Raw genomic sequence first — 17,092 nt, forward strand, 5'->3', positions numbered from 1 at the left:
TGCGAACCAGACGCTTGTTTCTACACTGCACCCGGCCGCCCCCGCGCCGCTGAGGGTGAAATTTCTGTGTGGACTTGTGTCCCCCCCGGTGCCCTACAAAACCCCCCTGGTCTGCCCTCCGAAGACGCGGGTACTTACCTGCAAGCAGACCGGAACCGGGGCACCCCCTTCTCTCCATTCTAGCCTATGCGTTTTGGGCACCACTTTGAACTCTGCACCTGACCGGCCCTGAGCTGCTGGTGTGGTGACTTTGGGGTTGCTCTGAACCCCCAACGGTGGGCTACCTTGGACCAAGAACTGAACCCTGTAAGTGTCTTACTTACCTGGTAAACCTAACAAAAACTTACCTCCCCTAGGAACTGTGAAAATTGCACTAAGTGCCCACTTTTAAAACAGCTATTTGTCAATAACTTGAAAAGTATACATGCAATTTTTATGATTTAAAGTTCCTAAAGTACTTACCTGCAATACCTTTCGAATGAGATATTACATGTAGAATTTGAACCTGTGGTTCTTAAAATAAACTAAGAAAAGATATTTTTCTATACAAAACCTATTGGCTGGATTTGTCTCTGAGTGTGTGTACCTCATTTATTGTCTATGTGTATGTACAACAAATGCTTAACACTACTCCTTGGATAAGCCTACTGCTCGACCACACTACCACAAAATAGAGCATTAGTATTATCTCTTTTTGCCACTATCTTACCTCTAAGGGGAACCCTTGGACTCTGTGCATGCTATTCCTTACTTTGAAATAGCACGTCTGTAGGAAGTTGGCTCTGTATGTGCTATCAGCACAACAAGCCACAGTAGGTCAAGCCGTACTAAGAACCTTATTTCAGACTACTTCCACTCCTACAGGCTGAGCCACCGCTTTTGGGGAGTGTAAGGAAATGCCTCCTTGGCATGGTTGCCCCCTGACTTTTTGCCTATGCGGATGCTATGTTTTGAATTGAAAGTGTGCTGAGGCCTGCTAACCAGGCCCCAGCACCAGTGTTCTTTCCCTAACCTGTACTTTTGTATCCACAATTGGCACACCCTGGCATCCAGATAAGTCCCTTGTAAGTGGTACCCCTGGTACCAAGGGCCCTGATGCCAAGGAAGGTCTCTAAGGGCTGCAGCATGTCTTATGCCACCCTGGAGACCCCTCACTCAGCACAGACACTGCTTGCCAGCTTGTGTGTGCTGGTGAGAACAAAACGAGTAAGTCGACATGGCACTCCCCTCAGGGTGCCATGCCAGCCTCTCACTGCCTATGCAAGTATAGGTCAGTCACCCCTCTAGCAGGCCTTACAGCCCTAAGGCAGGGTGCACTATACCATAGGTGAGGGTACCAGTGCATGAGCATGGTACCCCTACAGTGTCTAAACAAAACCTTAGACATTGTAAGTGCAGGGTAGCCATAAGAGTATATGGTCTGGGAGTTTGTCAAACACGAACTCCACAGCACCATAATGGCTACACTGAAAACTGGGAAGTTTGGTATCAAACTTCTCAGCACAATAAATGCACACTGATGCCAGTTTACATTTTATTGCAAAATACACCCCAGAGGGCACCTTAGAGGTGCCCCCTGAAACTTAACCGACTGTCTGTGTAGGCTGACTAGTTCCAGCAGCCTGCCACACTAGAGACATGTTGCTGGCCCCATGGGGAGAGTGCCTTTGTCACTCTGAGGCCAGTAACAAAGCCTGCACTGGGTAGAGATGCTAACACCTCCCCCAGGCAGGAGCTGTAACACCTGGCGGTGAGCCTCAAAGGCTCACCCCTTTGTCACAGCACCGCAGGACACTCCAGCTAGTGGAGTTGCCCGCCCCCTCCGGCCCCGGCCCCCACTTTTGGCGGCAAGGCCGGAGAAAATAATGAGAATAACAAGGAGGAGTCACTGGCCAGTCAGGACAGCCCCTAAGGTGTCCTGAGCTGAGGTGACTCTAACTTTTAGAAATCCTCCATCTTGCAGATGGAGGATTCCCCCAATAGGGTTAGGATTGTGACCCCCTCCCCTTGGGAGGAGGCACAAAGAGGGTGTACCCACCCTCAGGGCTAGTAGCCATTGGCTACTAACCCCCCAGACCTAAACACGCCCTTAAATTTAGTATTTAAGGGCTACCCTGAACCCTAGAAAATTAGATTCCTGCAAACAACAAGAAGAAGGACTGCCCAGCTGAAAACCCCTGCAGAGGAAGACCAGAAGACAACAACTGCCTTGGCTCCAGAAACTCACCGGCCTGTCTCCTGCCTTCCAAAGAACTCTGCTCCAGCGACGCCTTCCAAAGGGACCAGCGACCTCTGAATCCTCTGAGGACTGCCCTGCTTCGACGACGACAAGAAACTCCTGAGGACAGCGGACCTGCTCCAAAAAGTCTGCAACTTTGTTTCAAGAAGCAGCTTTAAAGAACCCTGCAACTCCCCGCAAGAAGCGTGAGACTTGCAACACTGCACCCGGCGACCCCGACTCGGCTGGTGGAGAACCAACACCTCAGGGAGGACCCCCGGACTACTCTACGACTGTGAGTACCAAAACCTGTCCCCCCTGAGCCCCCACAGCGCCGCCTGCAGAGGGAATCCCGAGGCTTCCCCTGACCGCGACTCTCTGAGACCTAAGTCCCGACGCCTGGAAAAGACCCTGCACCCGCAGCCCCCAGGACCTGAAGGACCGGACTTTCACTGCAGAAGTGACCCCCAGGAGTCCCTCTCCCTTGCCCAAGTGGAGGTTTCCCCGAGGAAGCCCCCCCTTGCCTGCCTGCAGCGCTGAAGAGATCCCTTGATCTCTCATTGACTAACATTGCGAACCCGACGCTTGTTCTAACACTGCACCCGGCTGCCCCCGCGCCGCTGAGGGTGAAATTTCTGTTTGGGCTTGTGTCCCCCCCGGTGCCCTACAAAACCCCCCTGGTCTGCCCTCCGAAGACGCGGGTACTTACCTGCAAGCCGACCGGAACCGGGGCACCCCCTTCTCTCCATTATAGCCTATGCGTTTTGGGCACCACTTTGGACTCTGCACCTGACCGGCCCTGAGCTGCTGGTGTGGTGACTTTGGGGTTGCTCTGAACCCCCAACGGTGGGCTACCTTGGACCAAGAACTGAACCCTGTAAGTGTCCTACTTACCTGGTAAAACTAACCAAAAACTTACCTCCCCCAGGAACTGTGAAAATTGCACTAAGTGTCCACTTTTGAAATAGCTATTTGTGAATAACTTGAAAAGTATACATGCAATTGAAATGATTGAAAGTTCCTAATGTACTTACCTGCAATACCTTTCAAACAAGATATTACATGTTAAATTTGAACCTGTGGTTCTTAAAATAAACTAAGAAAAGATATTTTTCTATACAAAACCTATTGGCTGGATTTGTCTCTGAGTGTGTGTACCTCATTTATTGTCTATGTGTATGTACAACAAATGCTTAACACTACTCCTTGGATAAGCCTACTGCTCGACCACACTACCACAAAATAGAGCATTAGTATTATCTCTTTTTACCACTATTTTACCTCTAAGGGGAACCCTTGGACTCTGTGCATGCTATTCCTTACTTTGAAATAGCACATACAGAGCCAACTTCCTACATTGGTGGATCAGCGGTGGGGTACAAGACTTTGCATTTGCTGGACTACTCAGCCAATACCTGATCACACGACAAATTCCAAAATTGTCATTAGAAATTGATTTTTGCAATTTGAAAAGTTTTCTAAATTCTTAAAAGACCTGCTAGGGCCTTGTGTTAGATCCTGTTTAGCATTTCTTTTAGAGTGTAAAAGTTTGTAAAAGTTTGAATTAGATTCTAGAACCAGTTTTAGATTCTTAAAAAGTATTCCAACTTTTAGAAGCAAAAATGTCTAGCACAGATGTGACTGTGGTGGAACTCGACACCACACCTTACCTCCATCTACAGATGAGAGAGCTAAGGTCACTCTGTAAACTAAAGAAAATAGCAATGGGCCCCAAACCTACCAAAGTACAGCTCCAGGAGCTTTTGGCAGAGTTTGAAAAGGCCAACCCCTCTGAGGGTGGCAACTCAGAGGATGAAGATAGTGACTTGGAGGGAAATTCCCCCCCTCCAGTCCTACTTAGGGAGAGCAGGGCTTCTCAAGCCCTGACTCCACAAATAATAGTCAGAGATGCTGGTTCCCTCACAGGAGGGACCAACAACTCTGAAATCTCTGAGGAAAACTCCAGTGAAGAGGACATCCAGTTAGCCAGGATGGCCAAAAGATTGGCTTTGGAAAGACAGATCCTAGCCATAGAGAGGGAAAGACAAGAGATGGGCCTAGGACCCATCAATGGTGGCAGCAACATAAATAGGGTCAGAGATTCTCCTGACATGTTGAAAATCCCTAAAGGGATTGTAACTAAATATGAAGATGGTGATGACATCACCAAATGGTTCACAGCTTTTGAGAGGGCTTGTGTAACCAGAAAAGTGAACAGATCTCACTGGGGTGCTCTCCTTTGGGAAATGTTCACAGGAAAGTGTAGGGATAGACTCCTCACACTCTCTGGAAAAGATGCAGAATCTTATGACCTCATGAAGGGTACCCTGATTGAGGGCTTTGGATTCTCCACTGAGGAGTATAGGATTAGATTCAGGGGGGCTCAAAAATCCTCGGGCCAGACCTGGGTTGACTTTGTAGACTACTCAGTAAAAACACTAGATGGTTGGATTCAAGGCAGTGGTGTAAGTAATTATGATGGGCTGTACAATTTATTTGTGAAAGAACACCTGTTAAGTAATTGTTTCAATGATAAACTGCATCAGCATCTGGTAGACCTAGGACCAATTTCTCCCCAAGAATTGGGAAAGAAGGCGGACCATTGGGTCAAGACTAGGGTGTCCAAAACTTCCACAGGGGGTGACCAAAAGAAAGGGGTCACAAAACCTCCCCAGGGGAAAGGTGGTGAGACAGCCAAAACTAAAAATAGTAAAGAGTCTTCTACAGGCCCCCAAAAACCTGCACAGGAGGGTGGGCCCAGAGCCTCTTCACAAACCAATCCTGGGTACAAGGGTAAAAACTTTGATCCCAAAAAGGCCTGGTGTCGAAACTGTAGTCAGTCTGGACACCAAACTGGAGACAAGGCCTGTCCCAAGAAAAGTTCCACTCCAAACTCCAATCCAGGTAACACTGGAATGGCTAGTCTCCAAGTGGGATCAACAGTGTGCCCAGAGCAAATCAGGGTCCACACTGAAGCTACTCTAGTCTCTGAGGGTGGGGTGGATTTAGCCACACTAGCTGCCTGGCCGCCTAACATGCAAAAATACAGGCAGCAGCTCTTTATTAATGGGACAAGTGTAGAGGGCCTGAGGGATACAGGTGCCAGTGTCACCATGGTGACAGAGAAACTGGTTTCCCCTGGCCAATACCTGACTGGAAAAACTTATACAGTCACCAATGCTGACAATCAAACTAAAGCACATCCCATGGCAATGGTAACTTTAGAATGGGGAGGGGTCAATGGCCTGAAACAGGTGGTGGTCTCCTCAAACATCCCAGTAGACTGTCTGCTTGGAAATGACCTGGAGTCCTCAGCATGGGCTGAGGTAGAACTAAAAACCCATGCAGCCATGCTGGGTATCCCTGAACTGGTGTGTGTAAAAACAAGAGCACAATGCAAGGCACAGGGTGAAAAAGTAGAGCTGGAGTCTGGAAAAATGGCCCAGCCTACCAAGAGAAAAGGAAAGTCAGTTGGGAAACCAACTGCAACACAGTCAGAAAAAGGGAGCCTCTCTTCTCAGGAAGAAGTTCTGCCCTCTGAGGGAACTGAGCCTTTGGAGCTTGAACCTTATCAGGTTGAGCTCTTAGGCCCAGGGGGACCCTCAAGGGAAGAGCTGTGTAAGGGACAAGAAACCTGTCCCTCTCTTGAAGGCCTTAGGCAGCAAGCTGCTGAAGAGTCCAAGGGCAAGAAAAATGGAACACATAGGGTCTATTGGGAAGATGGACTCCTGTACACTGAGGCCAGAGACCCCAAACCTGGTGCCACTAGGAGAGTGGTAGTGCCTCAGTCGTTCAGAGAGTTTATTCTGACCTTAGCCCATGATATTCCCCTTGCTGGGCATTTGGGACAAACCAAGACGTGGGAGAGGTTAGTCAACCACTTCTACTGGCCCAATATGTCCCAGAAGGTTAAGGAGTTTTGCCTCTCCTGCCCCACCTGTCAATCCAGTGGTAAGACAGGTGGGCACCCAAAGGCCCCCCTCATTCCACTTCTAGTGGTGGGGGTCCCCTTTGAAAGAGTGGGTGTGGACATAGTTGGTCCACTGGAACCTCCCACAGCCTCAGGAAATATGTACATCCTAGTAGTAGTGGATCATGCTACTAGGTATCCTGAAGCTATTCCCCTTAGGTCGACTACTGCCGCTGCAGTAGCCAAGGCCCTCATTGGTATCTTTACCAGAGTGGGTTTCCCTAAGGAGGTGGTGTCTGACAGAGGTACCAACTTCATGTCAGCATACCTAAAACACATGTGGAATGAGTGTGGAGTGACTTACAAATTCACTACACCATACCATCCACAAACTAATGGCTTAGTTGAGAGATTCAACAAGACATTAAAAGGCATGATCATGGGGCTCCCAGAAAAACTCAAAAGGAGATGGGATGTCCTCTTGCCATGTCTGCTTTTTGCTTACAGAGAGGTGCCACAGAAGGGAGTAGGATTCTCACCCTTTGAACTTCTGTTTGGTCACCCTGTAAGGGGACCACTTGCTCTTGTTAAAGAAGGCTGGGAGAGACCTCTTCATGAGCCTAAACAAGACATAGTGGACTATGTACTTGGCCTTCGCTCTAGAATGGCAGAGTACATGGAAAAGGCAACCAAAAACCTTGAGGCCAGCCAACAGCTCCAGAAGTTTTGGTATGACCAAAAGGCTGCACTAGTTGAGTTCCAACCAGGGCAGAAAGTCTGGGTTCTGGAGCCTGTGGCTCCCAGGGCACTCCAGGACAAATGGAGTGGCCCTTACCCAGTGCTAGAAAGGAAGAGTCAGGTCACCTACCTGGTGGACCTGGGCACAAGCAGGAGCCCCAAGAGGGTGATCCATGTGAACCGCCTTAAGCTCTTCCATGACAGGGCTGATGTAAATCTGTTGATGGTAACAGATGAGGATCAGGAGGCAGAGAGTGAACCTCTCCCTGATCTTCTGTCATCAGACCCAAAAGATGGCTCAGTAGATGGAGTGATCTACTCAGACACCCTCTCTGGCCAACAGCAAGCTGATTGTAGGAGAGTCCTACAACAGTTTCCTGAACTCTTCTCCCTAACCCCTGGTCAGACACACCTGTGTACCCATGATGTGGACACAGGAGACAGCATGCCTGTCAAAAACAAAATTTTTAGGCAGTCTGACCATGTTAAGGAAAGCATCAAAGTGGAAGTCCACAAGATGCTGGAATTGGGAGTAATTGAGCGCTCTGACAGCCCCTGGGCTAGCCCAGTGGTCTTAGTCCCCAAACCTCACACCAAAGATGGAAAGAAAGAGATGAGGTTTTGTGTGGACTACAGAGGGCTCAACTCTGTCACCAAGACAGATGCTCATCCAATTCCTAGAGCTGATGAGCTCATAGATAAATTAGGTGCTGCCAAATTCTTAAGTACCTTTGACTTGACAGCAGGGTACTGGCAAATAAAAATGGCACCTGGAGCAAAAGAGAAAACAGCATTCTCCACACCTGATGGGCATTATCAGTTTACTGTTATGCCCTTTGGTTTAAAGAATGCCCCTGCCACCTTCCAAAGGTTGGTGAATCAAGTCCTTGCTGGCTTGGAGTCCTTTAGCACAGCTTATCTTGATGATATTGCTGTCTTTAGCTCCACCTGGCAGGATCACCTGGTCCACCTGAAGAAGGTTTTGAAGGCTCTGCAATCTGCAGGCCTCTCTATCAAGGCATCCAAATGCCAGATAGGGCAGGGAACTGTGGTTTACTTGGGCCACCTTGTAGGTGGAGGCCAAGTTCAGCCACTCCAACCCATGATCCAGACTATTCTGGACTGGGTAGCTCCAAAAACCCAGACTCAAGTCAGGGCATTCCTTGGCTTGACTGGGTATTACAGGAGGTTTGTGAAGGGATATGGATCCATTGTGACAGCCCTCACTGAACTCACCTCCAAGAAAATGCCCAAGAAAGTGAACTGGACTGTGGAATGCCAACAGGCCTTTGACACCCTGAAACAAGCAATGTGCTCAGCACCAGTTCTAAAAGCTCCAGATTATTCTAAGCAGTTCATTGTGCAGACAGATGCCTCTGAACATGGGATAGGGGCAGTTTTGTCCCAAACAAATGATGATGGCCTTGACCAGCCTGTTGCTTTCATTAGCAGGAGGTTACTCCCCAGGGAGCAGCGTTGGAGTGCCATTGAGAGGGAGGCCTTTGCTGTGGTTTGGTCCCTGAAGAAGCTGAGACCATACCTCTTTGGGACTCACTTCCTAGTTCAAACTGACCACAGACCTCTCAAATGGCTGATGCAAATGAAAGGTGAAAATCCTAAACTGTTGAGGTGGTCCATCTCCCTACAGGGAATGGACTTTATAGTGGAACACAGACCTGGGACTGCCCATGCCAATGCAGATGGCCTTTCCAGGTTCTTCCACTTAGAAAATGAAGACTCTCTTGGGAAAGGTTAGTCTCATCCTCTTTCGTTTGGGGTGGGGTTGTGTAAGGAAATGCCTCCTTGGCATGGTTGCCCCCTGACTTTTTGCCTTTGCTGATGCTATGTTTACAATTGAAAGTGTGCTGAGGCCTGCTAACCAGGCCCCAGCACCAGTGTTCTTTCCCTAACCTGTACTTTTGTATCCACAATTGGCAGACCCTGGCATCCAGATAAGTCCCTTGTAACTGGTACTCCTAGTACCAAGGGCCCTGATGCCAAGGAAGGTCTCTAAGGGCTGCAGCATGTCTTATGCCACCCTGGAGACCTCTCACTCAGCACAGACACACTGCTTGCCAGCTTGTGTGTGCTAGTGAGAACAAAACGAGTAAGTCGACATGGCACTCCCCTCAGGGTGCCATGCCAGCCTCTCACTGCCTATGCAAGTATAGGTCAGTCACCCCTCTAGCAGGCCTTACAGCCCTAAGGCAGGGTGCACTATACCATAGGTGAGGGTACCAGTGCATGAGCATGGTACCCCTACAGTGTCTAAACAAAACCTTAGACATTGTAAGTGCAGGGTAGCCATAAGAGTATATGGTCTGGGAGTCTGTCAAACACGAACTCCACAGCACCATAATGGCTACACTGAAAACTGGGAAGTTTGGTATCAAACTTCTCAGCACAATAAATGCACACTGATGCCAGTGTACATTTTATTGCAAAATACACCCCAGAGGGCACCTTAGAGGTGCCCCCTGAAACTTAACCGACTGTCTGTGTAGGCTGACTAGTTCCAGCAGCCTGCCACACTAGAGACATGTTGCTGGCCCCATGGGCAGAGTGCCTTTGTCACTCTGAGGCCAGTAACAAAGCCTGCACTGGGTGGAGATGCTAACACCTCCCCCAGGCAGGAGCTGTAACACCTGGCGGTGAGCCTCAAAGGCTCACCCCTTTGTCACAGCACCGCAGGACACTCCAGCTAGTGGAGTTGCCCGCCCCCTCCGGCCCCGGCCCCCACTTTTGGCGGCAAGGCCGGAGAAAATAATGAGAATAACAAGGAGGAGTCACTGGCCAGTCAGGACAGCCCCTAAGGTGTCCTGAGCTGAGGTGACTCTAACTTTTAGAAATCCTCCATCTTGCAGATGGAGGATTCCCCCAATAGGGTTAGGATTGTGACCCCCTCCCCTTGGGAGGAGGCACAAAGAGGGTGTACCCACCCTCAGGGCTAGTAGCCATTGGCTACTAACCCCCCAGACCTAAACACGCCCTTAAATTTAGTATTTAAGGGCTACCCTGAACCCTAGAAAATTAGATTCCTGCAAACAACAAGAAGAAGGACTGCCCAGCTGAAAACCCCTGCAGAGGAAGACCAGAAGACAACAACTGCCTTGGCTCCAGAAACTCACCGGCCTGTCTCCTGCCTTCCAAAGAACTCTGCTCCAGCGACGCCTTCCAAAGGGACCAGCGACCTCTGAATCCTCTGAGGACTGCCCTGCTTCGACGACGACAAGAAACTCCAGCGGACCTGCTCCAAAAAGACTGCAACTTTGTTTCAAGAAGCAGCTTTAAAGAACCCTGCAACTCCCCGCAAGAAGCGTGAGACTTGCAACACTGCACCCGGCGACCCCGACTCGGCTGGTGGAGAACCAACACCTCAGGGAGGACCCCCGGACTACTCTACGACTGTGAGTACCAAAACCTGTCCCCCCTGAGCCCCCACAGCGCCGCCTGCAGAGGGAATCCCGAGGCTTCCCCTGACCGCGACTCTCTGAGACCTAAGTCCCGACGCCTGGAAAAGACCCTGCACCCGCAGCCCCCAGGACCTGAAGGACCGGACTTTCACTGCAGAAGTGACCCCCAGGAGTCCCTCTCCCTTGCCCAAGTGGAGGTTTCCCCGAGGAAGCCCCCCCTTGCCTGCCTGCAGCGCTGAAGAGATCCCTTGATCTCTCATTGACTAACATTGCGAACCCGACGCTTGTTCTAACACTGCACCCGGCCGCCCCCGTGCCGCTGAGGGTGAAATTTCTGTGTGGGCTTGTGTCCCCCCCGGTGCCCTACAAAACCCCCCTGGTCTGCCCTCCGAAGACGCGGGTACTTACCTGCAAGCCGACCGGAACCGGGGCACCCCCTTCTCTCCATTATAGCCTATGCGTTTTGGGCACCACTTTGGACTCTGCACCTGACCGGCCCTGAGCTGCTGGTGTGGTGACTTTGGGGTTGCTCTGAACCCCCAACGGTGGGCTACCTTGGACCAAGAACTGAACCCTGTAAGTGTCCTACTTACCTGGTAAAACTAACCAAAAACTTACCTCCCCCAGGAACTGTGAAAATTGCACTAAGTGTCCACTTTTGAAATAGCTATTTGTGAATAACTTGAAAAGTATACATGCAATTGAAATGATTCAAAGTTCCTAATGTACTTACCTGCAATACCTTTCAAACAAGATATTACATGTTAAATTTGAACCTGTGGTTCTTAAAATAAACTAAGAAAAGATATTTTTCTATACAAAACCTATTGGCTGGATTTGTCTCTGAGTGTGTGTACCTCATTTATTGTCTATGTGTATGTACAACAAATGCTTAACACTACTCCTTGGATAAGCCTACTGCTCGACCACACTACCACAAAATAGAGCATTAGTATTATCTCTTTTTACCACTATTTTACCTCTAAGGGGAACCCTTGGACTCTGTGCATGCTATTCCTTACTTTGAAATAGCACATACAGAGCCAACTTCCTACAGGGAGATAACTGCTTACTAGTCTATGCACAACATGTGTATCTACAGCGACAGATGCCATCGAACTGAAAATGTCACTTACCCAGTGTACATCTGTTCGTGGCATCAGTCGCTGAAGATTCACATGTGCCCACCCACCTCCCCGGGAGCCTGTAGCCGTTTGGAAGTTAGCTTCAACTTTGTACATTTGTAAATATATTAAATCTTAGTTAGGTACATACTTATTCACTCCATTGCATGGGCACTATTACTAACAAACAACTCCTACCTCACCCTCTGCGGGGAAAACAATTGAAGATGGAGTCGACGCCCATGCGCAATGGAGACAAAGAGGAGGAGTCCCTCGGTCCTGTGACTCGAAAGACTTCTTCGAAGAAAAACAACTTGTAACACTCCGACCCAACACCAGATGGCGGGCTATGCACAACATGTGAATCTTCAGCGACTGATGCCACGAACAGATGTACACTGGGTAAGTGACATTTTCATTCCTAGGTTCTGGGGAGCCCCTAAATACAGAATTTAGGGTTGTGTTTAGGTCAGGGAGGGCAGTAGCCAATGGCTACTAGCCCTGAGGGTGGCTACACCCTCTTTGTGCCTCCTCCCAAGGGGAGGGGGTCACATTCCTATCCCTATTGGGGGGATCCTCCATCTGCAAGATGAAGGATTCCTAAAAGTCAGAGTCACTTCAGCTCAGGTTGCCTTAGGGGCTGTCCTGACTGGTCAGTGACTCCTCCTTGTTTTTCTCATTATCTCCTCCGGCCTTGCCGCCAAAAGTGGGGCCGTGGCCGGAGGGGGCGGGCAACTCCACTAGCTGGAATGCCCTGTGGTGCTGGAATAAAGGGGGTGAGCCTTTGAGGCTCACCGCCAGGTGTTACAGCTCCTGCAAGGGGGAGGTGATAAGCATCTCCACCCAGTGCAGGCTTTGTTACTATCCACAGAGTGACAAAGGCACTCTCCCCATGTGGCCAGCAACATGTCTCTAGTGTGGCAGGCTGCTAAAACCAGTCAGCCTACACAGGTAGTTGGTTAAGGTTTCAGGGGGCACATCTAAGGTGCCCTCTGGGGTGTATTTTACAATAAAATGTACACTGGCATCAGTGTGCATTTATTGTGCTGAGAAGTTTGATACCAAACTTCCCAGTTTTCAGTGTAGCTATTATGGTGCTGTGGAGTTCGTGTTTGACAGACTCCCAGACCATATACTCTTATGGCTACACTGCACTTACAGTGTCTAAGGTTTGGCTTAGACACTGTAGGGGCACAGTGCTCATGCACTGGTACCCTCACCTATGGTATAGTGCACCCTGCCTTAGGGCTGTAAGGCCTGCTAGAGGGGTGACTTATCTATACTGCATAGGCAGTGTGAGGTTGGCATGGCACCCTGAGGGGAGTGCCATGTCGACTTACTCGTTTTGTCCTCACCAGCACACACAAGCTGAGTGAGGGGTCTCCAGGGTGGCATAAGACATGCTGCAGCCCTTAGAGACCTTTCTTGGCATCATGGCCCTTGGTACCAGGGGTACCAGTTACAAGGGACTTACCTGGATGCCAGGGTGTGCCAATTGTGTAAACAAAAGTACAGGTTAGGGAAAGAACACTGGTGCTGGGGCCTGGTTAGCAGGCCTCAGCACACTGTCAATTCAAAACATAGCATCAGCAAAGGCAAAAAGTCAGGGGGTAACCATGCCAAGGAGGCATTTCCTTACACTGAGTACATGGGCTTGGGAGTCTGTCATTGTTAACTCCACAGCTCCATGATGGCTTCACTGAAGTCGGAAAGTTTGGTATCAAACGTCTCAGCACAATAAACCCACACTGATGCCAGTGTTGGATTTATTGTACAAAGCACAAAGAGGGCATCTTAGAGATGCCCTCTGTACTTTACCCAACCCTTTAGTGCAGGACTGACTTGTCAGTACCAGCCTGCCACTAACAGTCAAGTTTCTGACCCCTTGAAGTAAGAGTCTTTGTGCTCTCCGTGGTCCGAAACAAAGCCTGCCCTGGGTGGAGGTGCTTCACACCTCCCCCCTGTAGGAACTATAACACTTGGTGGTGAGCCTCAAAGGCTCAGACCTCCTGTTACAGTGCCCCAGGGTATTCCAGCCAGTGGCGTTGCCTGCCTTCGGACCAGGCTCCACTTTCGGCAGCAGGTCCGGCAGGAAAATGAGCCCAAACAATACATCCTGGGCATTGGACTATATAAATTCCATATCCCTGTTGTGTATGCAGCACAATGCCCAGTGACAGGCTCAACTCGTTAAAATTCTACCCATGAGTAAAGTACTTAAAATGGATATGCTGAACTTGCTATAACCATTAGGATTACTTCTACCTTCTATAGTGGGAAACACCTGAGCAGTCAAATGTAGTATAAACAGACCTTCTTACATTTACCCTTATTTGGACTGTTCCATCTGACATATTGACACTGATTCAGAGTGCAAATCAAAATTCACCTAATAGGAAAACTCTTTTTACTACTTAAGCTCTTAAGAAACCCTTCACCAGAACAGGGAACAGCCATCCTTAACAAAGGGAGGAAACAAATGTTGCAAAAAATATCTCTGCATTGGTAATAATTGGTAAGTACGTTTGTGTGTTGCTTCCAGGGTAGTCCGACATCCAGCCCATGTGTTGGACGCTGTGATACACTTTTACAAGACCCCTTGTAAATATAGCAGGCTGTAGCCTATGCATTCCACATCTGCCACAGGTTACCTACAGATAAGATGTATTGGGTAATGATTAAATCCAGTCAGTGTCTGTAAGGAATAGATTGTATTTAAGTATTGAACACTTTCCCAGAACGATAAACACAAGAAGTCCACACTATAATAAAAGGCTTTATGTATTAATGCTTTGCTTTGCGCAAGATACATGAAGAAGTGCAATTGCAGATATAGGCCTTATAGTGACTATAATTAAGCCGATATTTGTTAGTAAGATGAAAATTGGAAACATTATTGACACTCTTTGGTGCAATCTTAGGTAGAATGTATTTATTTCCTCCCTAAAATGGAGCACACTTGAATACCTGCTCTTTGTGTCTGTATTTTTCAAATCTACTATTTTTATAGTAGATACACTTTGTTTTTATTTGTTAATGTCCTGAAAATAATCTGACAGCACGTCCCTAGTGTGACTGTGTAGGAAACTGTTTGTAATAGAAATTCCTTCTGGAATGTCTGAAGCTAGTCTCTCTCAGAGAGGCCTTTGCACAGACTTTATATATCTCAGTATTGTTATGTGAAAAAGTGAACCCTGTGATCTGTGATATCCGGTGTGAACTCTCTTACATGTTGAATTGAAATTGATGTATTCTCTTTAAATATTGTTTTGCATTAATTTACCACATATGATACGCTCTCAACCTATAACAAACGTATTTTCATAATGTGAATACATATAAGTGAAACTAGCAATACTATGGATTGTAATATAAGTGAAGCAAGCAATACACATAAGTGAAGCAAGCAATGCTATGGATTGTAAATTATATGTAAATGATCAAGAACACATAATTAAATGTCAGCTGTGAGCGGACTCAAAAGCAGACATAATGCAAGGCATACAGTGTTGTTTCTAGTACATGTGCTTTCTCATCTACCTCCATCTACCACAGTCACCGTTCTACCCATTCCTCTATCCTGTTTCACAGCTGGCCGTACCTTAATAAGGGCACGCGTCTTGTTCTGTTAGATCTTTAACACCTACTCCTACCTTTTTATCCTAAATCTCTGGGCCCACCCATGCTAGTACACTGAACCTGAAGGTGTTGTTAACAGCTACTTCTCTTTGACAACCTACAAGTGCATGCACTGCCTATTTCAGTTATGTAAAAGACTCGCCTTCCTGACAAAATAATTCACGTACTTGTGCTGTGGACCTCCTGCCTAGACTATTCTTCTTCACAAGTCTCTCAAAAAAGGATAGTTTTCAATCTCCAAGGAGCACAGAACCATGCAGCCAGAATCATTTCCAACTTGAAATGTCAAGAACATATTCGCCCGCCCCCACCTAGAACACTATAATAAGCCATGTCACAGGAAAATCTCACTTGAGAACACTATGCCTGCTCCACAGAGCTGCTGCACTCCTAACCAAATTGCAGCTGGTTCTTGAGTATTTAGTACCAACTAAGGGTTTTAATCAGGCTGCAATGCAGTGGAACGCAATGGAGTACCATCAACATCAGGGAACAAATTGACTGCCCTGTTTCTCCTGCTGAGTCACTCATTCTCCTTAACCAGTCCTTAGCACCACCCAAATATGATTTGATGGCTCACACCATCATGAAATGCTTCAAAATACAAAAAATAAGTAAAAGTAAATACAATCCTACTACCCTGTGGCACCGTGGTTGATATATGTTCTCTCTTAGATAATGTACATTACCTGTGTGCTTCTTCTAACATGTTTTTTTAGCCAACAAAGCAGTCTGTATGCCAGTCGTGGCTGCATTTGCACGAGTGGATGGAACTGTGTGACACGTGATAGACAGAGCAGAGATGTGCTGGGTGGTGCTATGGAGGTTAGATTAGCTATGTAATATAAGAGCAACCCCTGAAGATCAAGGAGACACATTAAGAATATACTACACAAACCAAATAATTCCCAGAATTATCCTCTGCTTCCTAGCTACACAGTACCTAATTATTAGAGAGTTCTAAATGCTATGTATCAGTGACAACTTTTTTATCCATCATCTGCTTTGCACAATACATATTTAATGACAGATGTAGATCCATATGTGTGTACCAACTTATTTGGTGGGATGGTCAAAAATTCGAAGACCTCATAAGTCTTATATCCTTCCATTTGTGTTTAAAGAAAACAAGTATATGTTACTAGTTATGTTTGATGTATTTAATTGTGAATGTTTTATCAATGCTATATTTTTGAATAAATTAAATTATTTTGACACTAAAAGTAAATAAGTGTGATGTAAAAATATCTTACACTCTGATGTGCATCATTTATAACCCTCTAATATTGACTCCCTTATAGCTAGGAAGCGGTGGGTATCTATGAGAACTTACTGTTTGGTAAATTAGTTAATGCATGGGGTGTCCTACCATCTACATTACTGGCTAGAAATGATGTCCAGATACTTAGAAGAGATTAAAAGGGTGCAGATGGCCTCTTTGAGGAGCCCTAACAGTGCGCTCCACAGAAACCCGACAGTCGCAGTGAATATCATTTACTCACTTTTGTCCATCTTCTTTTTCAGCATAAGAAATCTGGCCAAACTTCAGGCGACATGCAAGAAGATGAAACTTCTAAATGAGCTTATAGATCACAGTGGAAACTACATTGCTGCAGTACTACCTTTACTACTCTCTCTCTTCTGTCGTGGGCTTGGAGATCGCCTGGTCCTGCTCTCGCATGCACTGCCACAGATTCCAGAAGTAAGCAAGATGAACTTGTGGTCTTAAAGTCCTGAAATTCCCTATAACATTCTTTTTCATTTTTATTATCCACTTTCACTCAAAAGCATTTGGCTTTCTGTCTTGTTTACATGCAACGCCTACAGTCTGTCTCTAAGCAGGTGTTGACATGGCATACTATTAGGCATATAAATTTGCAGAATTCTCAGCAAGCCTGCACCCATGTATATCCCAGTTGACACCTTGAGGTCAAATATGAATGCAAAGGAGCATACCCATATTTAATACTTATTAGTATAGGTCAGCAGGCCAACTGTACTTTTATAACACTAACGCAACACAGATTTGACAGATAATATAATGTGGGTG

General features: G+C 47.3%; 1 protein-coding gene across 1 annotated transcript in view; it reads left to right on the forward strand.

The window, feature by feature from the left end:
* Positions 1-17,092, forward strand: part of NOL6 (nucleolar protein 6) — a 455,500-nt gene that overhangs the window by 181,179 nt on the left and 257,229 nt on the right. Inside the window, exon 12 of the mRNA XM_069217421.1 lies at positions 16,567-16,744. Within this exon, the coding sequence (XP_069073522.1) occupies positions 16,567-16,744 (178 nt within the window). The remainder of the gene's footprint in view (positions 1-16,566; positions 16,745-17,092) is intronic.

The sequence above is a fragment of the Pleurodeles waltl genome, chromosome 1_1, assembly GCF_031143425.1.
Source record: "Pleurodeles waltl isolate 20211129_DDA chromosome 1_1, aPleWal1.hap1.20221129, whole genome shotgun sequence".
Taxonomy (NCBI): domain Eukaryota; kingdom Metazoa; phylum Chordata; class Amphibia; order Caudata; family Salamandridae; genus Pleurodeles; species Pleurodeles waltl.